The 9968-nt window shown below is 47.3% G+C and overlaps 1 protein-coding gene across 4 annotated transcripts in view; it reads right to left on the bottom strand.

The window, feature by feature from the left end:
• Positions 1–9036, bottom strand: part of CCNJL (cyclin J like) — a 58376-nt gene extending 49340 nt beyond the window's left edge. For 2 of the 4 annotated variants that reach the window (XM_059062687.2, XM_067033423.1), the window contains exons 1-2: positions 8566–8786; positions 8073–8187 (exon numbers count right to left, since the gene is read on the bottom strand). In XM_059062687.2, the coding sequence (XP_058918670.1) occupies positions 8073–8138 (66 nt within the window). In that variant the 5' untranslated portion in view covers positions 8139–8187; positions 8566–8786. Of the gene's footprint in view, positions 1–8072; positions 8188–8565; positions 8787–8948 lie in introns of those variants that run through there. The other 2 variants (XM_067033424.1, XM_067033426.1) reach the window with 2 other exon arrangements.
• Positions 9037–9968: the final 932 nt, after the last annotated feature.

The raw sequence follows: 9968 nt of genomic DNA on the forward strand, positions 1-9968 counted from the left end.
TATATTCAGAAAGTCTTTCGCATACCCAAGAAGCCTTAAATCACAGTGATTGATGAGGGTCCTTAAACACACTCTTTGCTTCATTAATATAAGCACTTCTTCCTAACTGGAGGGACGATTAAGTGTAAAATGGACATCAGTCAAAAGGAGACCAGAGCAAGTTCTATCTATTGTGCTACTCATTAGAGGATAAAATTCAGGAAGGAAAATGGAACTTCCTCACGTAAGTGTGGGAGGAATGATCTAGACTTCTATTATCCAGGCTTAACCTGTAGCTCTTTTCCTAAGATCCTGAGGCTGGACTTCGGTCCAGGTCAGTAGATCTGCCCTTGTGGGAAATTCTTTTTCTAGCCCCGCCCCTATTCCTCTCCTCCCCCCACATTATCCTAGGAGAGAACGAGACTATCTAAGTCTGTAGGAGGCCAGGAGGCAGCCTCCCCCTGGTCCTGTGCCTGGCACTACAGCTGCTTACACAGACTGCCCCAGCCAGGCCAGGGGCACCTCCTGGGACATGCCCAAGAGCCAACGGAGGGTCCCTGGGAAGCATTCCTGCAACACTGTTCAACGTGCCCCCACAAGTCTATCTGAGCCTGGTCCTTGCATTCTGTGCTCCCCCAGTGGCTGTGTCTGCAGCAGGTGAGGGGGTGGACACCCCTTGTCCTCCTTCCACACCTCATCACACTGGTTTGGGAATCCCCAGATATCACACATACCTCATGCTTGCAAGGGGCTCACAATCTAGTGAGGAGGACAAGTTACTACACAGGTGACAAGGACAATGAGAGAAGCATGAGGTTGGGGCCAGGACACATGGAGGAAGGGAGAGAGGCTTGAAGGACCAGGAAGTTGGCCCTCAAGCTGACTGCCATCCCATGAACCTGCTAATTTTAAACTTGGGTGGATGCATCTTTTGGCCAAAAAAAAAGTGGCTGTCAGTCTAATCTGAACACTCCTTGGGGTGTACGGCTGGTCACTAGAAAAACATCACCAATAGCCTCATTGTCACCACCAGCATGGTGGGGATAATCTGCTCCTCCCCCCATGTTCAGGGAAGAAGTTCAAGGGCACAGGTGTGATGAGGAAGAATCCTGACTCCCCTGTACTGTCTGGCACCCCCAGCCCCAGCAGAAAAGTAGTCAAAGGAGGGGGGCTCTAGCTCTGCTCCAGCAGGCAGTAAGGCCAGGGAGGATGATCAAAGGAGTAATTTAATATTTGAAAACGATGTGACCTCCAAGGTCTTAATTTCCAAAATATACAAACAGTTCATGAAACTCAATAACAAAAAAAAAAACAACCCAATCAAAAATTGGGCAGAAGACCTAAACAGACATTTCTCCAAAGAAGACATACAGAGGGCCAACAGGCACATGAAAAGATGCTCAATATTGCTAATTATCAGAGAAATGCAAATCAAAACTACAATGAGGTATATTACCTCATACTGGTCAGAACGGACACCATTAAAAAGTCTACAAATAATAAATACTGGAGAGAGTATGGATAAAAGGGAACCTTCCTACACCGTTGGTGGGAATGTAAGTTGGTGCTGCCACTACGGAAAACAGTATGCAGTATGGAGGTTCCTTAAAAAATGAAAAATGGAGCCGCCATATGATCCAGCAATCCTACTCCTGGGCATATATCTGGAGAAAAACATGGTCCAAAAGGGTATATGCACCCCAATGGTCATAGCAGCTCTATTTACAATAGTCAAGACATGGAAGCAACCTAAATGTCCATCAACAGAGGAATGGATAAAGAAGATGTGGTACATATATACAATGGAATATTACTCAGCCATTAAAAAGAATGAAATAATGCCATTTGCAGCAACATGGATGGACCTAGAGATTATCACACTAAGTAAAGTAAGACAGAAAGAGAAAGACAAATACCATATGATACCACTTATATGCGGAATCTAAAATATGATACAAGTTAACTTATTTAGGAAACAGAAACAGACGCATAGATGTAGAAAACAAATTTATGGTTACCAAAGGGAATAGGTGGGTGGGAAAGGATAAATTAGGAGTTCAGGATTAACATATACACACTACTACATATAAAATAAACAAAGACCTACTGTAGAGCACAGGGAATTATATTCAGTATCTTTTTTTTTTTTTTTGACTGCACCACATGGCATGTGGGATGTTAGTTCCCTGACCAGGGATTGAACCCACACCCCCTGCAGTGGAAGCGTGGAGTCTTAACCACTGGACCGCCAGGGAAGTCCCTCAATATCTTGTAATAAACCATAGTGGAAAAGAATATGAAAAAGTATATATATAAAAAACGGAATCACTTGGTGTACACAAGAAACTAACATAACATTGTAAATCAACTATATTTCAATAAAATAAATAAATAAATTGGAGTACTTTAAGGTTGAGCGCCGGATAAAGGGGGCCTGCACAGAGAGGAGAGGGAGCCATCTCTCCATAGCAATTTGGGTGGGAGGAGGGTTCCACCCTCCCATTCACTAGTCAGAAAGCCTTCCCTGGGCTGGGTAGAAGGTCTTGCGGATGGGGTCTAGTTCCTGTGTCCTACCCCTCATCAGGCAGGCACGTGACTTCTGGCCCACTGCTGCCCTTCCCAGCCTCAGCCCCAACACCATCCAAAGGTCCACGGCTGCCTTTCTTACGAAGACCCTGTCACACTGGCAAACCCCTCAGAGAGGGTGGTCACAAACCCCAAGCCTTACCCTAACCACGCATGTCACAAAAGGGGCTGTCAGCCTCCCCCCCAGTGGTCGTTAAGTGGAAAAGTACAGAAAAGCACAGCACCTGTCAAGTAGCCGCCACGTGCCTCACACGGCTCTCAGGTTCTCTCACTGAATTCTAACATTCCTAAAAAACATTTCCCCCAGTTTACAGAAGAGGAAATTAAAGAAGATTCACTCATCTCATCATTCTGCAGAGGGGGGGCTCTGTTCTGGACACTGCGGCCCCACACTGAACAAGACAAACACAGGCTTGTTCTTGTGGAGCATACATTCTAGTGTGGGGGAAAAGATAATAAGAAAACAGAAAATAATCCCAGATACTTGTTAAACGCTATATAGAAAACAAAACAGGATGATATGATTGAGGGACACAGAGGAACAGTTATAGAGAAAAGGAGACTCCAGAAAGAAGGAACAACAGCCCGTGCAAAGGCCCTGAGGCATGAAGGAGCTTGACTTATTCAAGGAAGAGAAAGGAAGTCAGAATGGGATGGGGTAGGAGACAAGGCAGGAGAGCAGGCCAGGGCTGGACTGTGTCAGGTAACAGAGGTGATGGTAAGGACTGGAAATTGTAACTGCAATGGGATGACGGTAGAGGTCTTCAAGCAGGGAAGTGACACAACCTAAGTTCTGCTGTTGTGGGAAGAATGAACAATGGGGGCCAGGTTTAAAGAGGTTTAGAGAGGCTAAATAAGCAGCTCAAGGTTTCACTGCCATTAGTAGCTTGTATTCAACACCAAGGTTTGTTTTCCCAGTGTCACATTTTATATACTGTAGTATAACACTATACTGGAATCTCATATCTGACAGAGGGGGGGCTCTCACTATCTCTGTCATCCCAGGCTTGCTTCCTGCACCAGTCAAGTGAGGATAACTGCTCCTGGTTCTATGATGACAATTCAACAGCATAGATGGAAACACGCTTTGTATTCATCTGGCAGCACGCAACAAACAAAGTGTATGACATTATAAGCAAGGAAAGCCAGTGTGTAGAAAAGGGAACCCTCCTACACTGTTGGTGGGAATGTAAATTGGTGCAGCCACTATGGGAAACAGTATGGAGGTTCCTCAAAAAACAAACTAGAGTTGCCACATGATCAAGCAATCCCACTCCTGGGCATATATCCAGAGAAAATTCTAATTTGAAAAGATACATGCAGTACTTCCCGGGTGGCTCAGTGGTTAAGAATCTGCCTGCCAATGCAAGGGACATGGGTTTGATCTCTGGTCCGGGAAGATCCCACATGCCGCGGAGAAACTAAGCCCATGCACCACAAGTACTGAGCCTGCGCTCTATATCCCACGAGCCACAACTACTGAAGCCCACGCACCTAGAGCCCATGCTCCTCAACAAGAGAAGCCACCACAACAAGCCCATGCACAGCAACGAAAAGTAGCCCCGCTTGCAGCAACTAGAGAAAGCCCGTGCACAGCCACGAAGACCCAACGCAGCCAAAGATAAAATATTAATTAATTTTTAAAAAAGAAATGGACAGAAAAGACACATGCACCCCTATGTTCACAGCAGCACCGTTTACAATAGCCAAGACAAGGAAGCAACCTAAATGTCCATCAACAGATGAATTGATGAAGAAGATGTGATACATATACAATAGAATACTACTTGGCCATGAAAAAGAATGAAATAATTTCATTTGCAGCAACATGGATGAACATAGAGATTATAATACTAAATGAAGTGAGTCAGAAAGAGAAAGACAAATACCATACGATATCACTTATATGTGAATCTAAAATATGATACAAATGAACTTATTTACAAAACAGAAACAGACTCACAGACACAGAGAACAAACTTATGGTTACCAAAGGGGGAAGAGGGTGGGGAAAGGATAAATTGGGTGTTTGGAATTAGCAGATACAAACTATTACCTATAGCGTGGATAAACAACAAGGTCCTACCGTATAGCACAGGGAATTATATTTAATATGTTGTAACAAACCATAATAGAAAAGAATATGAAAAAGAATACGTATATATAACTGAATCACTTTGCTGTACACCAGAAACTAACACAACATTGTAAATCAACCATACTTCAATTTAAAAAAAAAAAGAAACCCAGGATTTACCCTAATAAGACAAGCTTCAAGTCACAGGTGACCCCGAGTATCCACCCGAGTGAGTTTTCTATCTCTAACCTGAAAAACCTGGACAAACCCATCCTCCTTCAAGGTAGGCAGCCCAACAGTGAACTAATATGGCATTATGGCATGGGTGATGCACAATTAATGGGGAACTGCCTGCCCTGCTCCCTTGAGTGGCTGGAGGAGAGATTAGAACAATCTTACTTATATACAAAAGGTTGAGGATTCTCAGGTAGTTAAGCTGGTTGAGTTTATACTGCTCTCAGAACTCCTTCCTGATAGAAAGGACCAATGAGGTCAAAGCCATTCCTCCTAAGCTATGAGCAGAACTAACAACTCGAGCCTACAATGAACAAGGAAGCCCAATTTCCACAGCAGGCCTCACTTATTTATTTAGCCACCACCTCCAGAAAAGGACCAAGACCTTACTGCCTGGTCCACCATCCCCACTGCCCCAGTTTTTTTTTTGCGGTACGCGGGCCTCTCACTGTTGTGGCCTCTCCCGTTGCGGAGCGCAGGCTCCGGACGCGCAGGCTCAGCGGCCATGGCTAATGGGCCTAGCCGGTCCGCGGCATGTGGGATCTTCCCGGACCGAGGCATGAACCCGCGTCCCCTGCATCGGCAGGCGGACTCTCAACCACTGCGCCACCAGTGAAGCCCTGCCCCAGCTTTTTAACTGAACCACCAAGACCTGGATTTCTTCTCCAGATGCCTAAAATGTGCTTGCACCTTGGGCCATTCTGTTCTGGGAAGAAGACCAAGGGAAGCAGAGGAAAGCCACAAGCAATGCAAGATGGAGATAGACTAGGTACAGGAGAAAAGAAAACATAATTTTACTAGAAGATAGCTACCCCCTAATGAGGAAAAAACCCTGAATAGCTGGTGACGTTTTAAGCAGAACTCCATAGACATCGGGTGCAAATGCTTTGGATATAAGACCTGTTTGTGTAGGGAGCCAGGTAATCCACTAAGAAGACCTCTCCTTCCCTGTACTGGGTTGAATGGTGTCCCCCCAGAATTCATGTCTACCCAGAACCTAAAAATGTGGTCTTATTTGGAAATAGGGTCTTTTCAGATGTAATTAGTTAAATTAAGATGAGGTTACACTGGATTAAAGTAGCCCCTATTCCAATGACAGGTGTCCTTTTTTTTTTTTTTTTTTTTTTTTTGCGGTATGCGGGCCTCTCACTGTTGTGGCCTCTCCCATTGCGGAGCACAGGCTCCGGACGCGCAGGCCTAGCGGCCATGGCTCACGGGCTTAGTTGCTCCGCGGCATGTGGGATCTTCCCGGACCAGGGCACGAACCCGTGTCTCCTGCATCGGCAGGCGGATTCTCAACCGCTGCGCCACCAGGGAAGCCCGACAGGTGTCCTTTTAAGGAGAGAAAACAGATACAAATAGAACACCATGTGACAATAGAGAGAGATGGGAGTGATGCCTCACGAGCCAAGGAATGCCAAGGAGTAGCATGGCCTTGCCAACACCTTGATTTTGGACTTCTAGCCTCCAGAACTGTGAGAGAGCATATTTTTATTGTTTAAGTCCCCAGGTTTATGGTACTTTGTCCCAGCAGCACTAGGAAACCAATACACACCTTTATTTCACGCCTGTTCCCCAAACCACCCTTCCCAGTCTCATTCCAAGGGCAGGAGACAAGACACACAGGCCACATCTCTAACCCACCTGGACTCTTCCACCTTCCCGGAGCCCATCAGCACTTCTCCCTTTGAGGTGAGGAGAAAGCAGAGATCACATTTCAGCTGCCTCCACCTTCTGCCACCAGCGGCAAACTGGCAGGGGAGTGTTTGTTGTCTCCCCACATTCTCTTAAGTTTTGTAGCCTCTCCTTTATTTATTTTATTATTATTTTTTAACATCTTTATTGGAGTATAACTGCTTCACAATGCTGTGTTAGTGTCTGTTGTACAACAAAGTGAATCAGCCATATGTATACATATATCCCCATATCCCCTCCCTCTTGCGTCTCCCTCCTGCCCTCCCTACCCCACCCCTCTAGGCAGTCAAAGCACCAAGCTGATCTCCCTGTGCTATGCGGCTGCTTCCCACTAGCTATCTATTTTACATTTGGTAGTGTATATAAGTCCATGCCACTCTCTCACTTTGTCACAGCTTCCCCTTCCCCTTCCCCATGTCCTCAAGGCCATTCTCTATGTCTGCACCTTTTTTTTTTTTTTTGCGGTATGCGGGCCTCTCACTGTTGTGGCCTCTCCCATTGCGGAGCACAGGCTCCGGACGCGCAGGCCTAGCGGCCATGGCTCACGGGCTTAGTTGCTCCGCAGCATGTGGGATCTTCCCGGACCAGGGCACGAACCCACGTCCCCTGCATCGGCAGGCGGACTCTCAACCACTGCGCCACCAGGGAAGCCCTATGTCTGCATCTTTATTCCTGTCCTGCCACTAGGTTCATGAGAACCATTTTTTCTTTTTTGGATTCCGTATATACCTGTTAGCATACGGTATTTGTTTTTCTTTTTCTGACTTACTTCCCTCTGTATGACAGACTCTAGGTCCATCCACCTCACTACAAATAACTCAATTTCGTTTCTTTTTATGGCTGAGTAATATTCCATTGTATATATGTGCCACATCTTCTTTATCCATTCATCTGTCGATTAGGTTGCTTCCATGTCCTGGCTATTGTAAACAGTGCTGTGTAGCCTCTTCTTTAGTGTTTCTTAAATCTTATTCAGTCCCATCCTAGATATATTTGGGGTGGGGGCATTAACTACATATGCCTTATACTATCATTTACCTAGTTATTCTTTATGTAAAGTCACTACTTTAAATTTATTTTAAAAGGAACTACATCGTTACAATATATGGAAAATCATCATCATTTAGCCTATGCAGAACTTGCTCGATATATGTTTTAAAATTGCACATTAAAGTAAATACACGATAATTATTTTTTTTAAGTTCATTCATGTACCCTTTAAAATAATCTCGGGTGACAGTACTATGGGAAATACCACCTTAACGGGTACAGTTTAGTTGTCTGAGAACTCTGGGCTCCTAAGCAGAAAAACCAATTTAAGCTCTCCAGTCTCGATTCTCACCTCACGACTGTCCCAGGAGGAGGCTAAGAGCAGGAGGAAAGAAAAGCAGCACCGGGAGTTCCTAGTTCCCACGCAGGGCGACCTGAGGATACGGGATCGAGAGCGAAAGGGACTTTAAATACCCAGCCCTGCGAGTGACAAGGGCGGGGACGGACTGACCTTCTCGCGCAGGGTGCAGTGGACGTCCGAGGCGACACGCCCTTCCCACCACGGCTCATCCATCATCGAGTCTACGGCGCCGCGATGCGAGGCTACCGGGCTCTCAGGGCGCACCCTGTGTGGACACGGGCAACTTCAGCGGCCGCAGCGCGCCCCCCGGCATCCCATCCTCTCTCGTCCTCGGCCGGGGTCTCTGCCGGGCGCCCCCTCCTGTCCCTCTCAGCGGAGCTGGCGGTCGCCTCCCATCCCGGGAAGGTTGCAGTGCCCCCTCCCCTCTATTCGCGGGACCTGAGGCGACCTGCAGCTGTGCAACAACTTGCAGAATTTTTATCTTCCCTTTTACAAAAGTTGCAGAGAAAGTTGCCGACTTCGCTACCTCTCCAGAGGCCAGGGCTCCGGCAGTGGCCACCGGCTCGCCGTCCCCAACTCCTCCCCCGCCGCCCAGCCTTTGTCCTGCTCCCACATCCTGCCCTCCAGCCGGGGCGAAACTCACGCATCACTCTCCGGGCGTGGGGGGCTGCGGGCGCCGGCCGCCCCCGGCCCAGGGCCGAGCTCCTGTGCCCTGGGGTGCCTGCACGCGGATGGGCCCTAGCGCTGGGCGCTCCACGCTCTTGACTGCCGCCTCCGTAGCCCGGCTAGCCCCCGCCACCGCCGCGCCCCTGCGTGCGCTCGGGTCCCGCCGCGGCTCGCAGTCTCGGGGCCGCCGGGGGCCTTCCTCCCTCGCCGGGGGAATTGGGGGCCGGGCCTCGCGCATGCGCCGCTGGCCCCCGCACCCCGCGGGGCGGGGGGCTGGGAACTGGAATCTTTCTTTCGCCAGCGCTGGCTGCGTTTCCTGTCAGCCCTCCTCCCCCGCCTCGGTGGAAAGCTTCCTCTCACCTTCGCGTGGGCGCCTGGTGGCCTCCTGGGCACCCCGCGGAACTCACGCGGGCGGCGCTGGGACCGCGGCGCCAGGATCGCGGCGCCACCTGCGCGCGCCACTCGTGAAAGGAGCGGGCAGAATGCCCCCAGAAAGTTCTCTCTCCCGCGTGCGCTGTTCTAGCCAACCTTTCGTCGGTTCCACCTGGTTGTTTTTTTTTTTAATTCCTTTTTTTTTTTTAACCGGCCCTGCAATGGGGAGGTGGATTTCCAAACGGACAGTTGCCACGAAATCGCCAGAAAATCCGCTCTTGATTATTGATGAGTCCCTGATTCTAAAGGAGGCTCAGTAAATGAACGGATATTTTTTTGTGCTCCTGCAAGGTATAAATTCTACGCCTTACATTGGGAGAAAACCAGTCTTTTTGGAGGGTCCGCTGGATGGAAGGCATTGTCTTTTTAATTGAGTTGTTTTCAGAAAGGCAAGCCCTTTAATCAGCTCCTCTGATTGCACAGAAGATTGATTAGTTTCTGTGAGTCTTCTGGATGTTCACAGATCTGTTTCAAATCCAGCTAGCAGCTGGGTGACTTTTGCCATGTTCCTCAGACTTTGTAAGCTTGGAAACCTCATGTGTAAATTGGGAATAAAAATTGCACCAACCTGCTGGAGATACTGTATCATTAAATAAGATACTTCATATAAAGGGATAATCTCCATGCCAAGTATAAAACAAACAACAAATAGCTGCCACTAAAGAGCTTTTGGTTTCTGACTGGTACCCAAGTACCCACCTGGAAAAAAAATTTTTAAATCAGCTTTGGATAAGCTTCAATAGGTGCTTAAAGAGAAGTTTTAATATAAAAAATAAATTTAAAAAGCTACTGTGAAATTGAAAACTAAGAATAATAAGTGCAGGCTCTTAATAAAGAAATTATAAAGGTTAAACATAATAAGAAAGGCTTGAAGAAATAGAAATAGGTGAAAATATCAACTTTACTCAAATTAACTCAATAAAATTCTAATGATTGTGGGTAGATGGG

Source organism: Kogia breviceps, chromosome 4 (genome assembly GCF_026419965.1).
Source record: "Kogia breviceps isolate mKogBre1 chromosome 4, mKogBre1 haplotype 1, whole genome shotgun sequence".
In the NCBI taxonomy this organism is placed as follows: Eukaryota; Metazoa; Chordata; class Mammalia; order Artiodactyla; family Physeteridae; genus Kogia; species Kogia breviceps.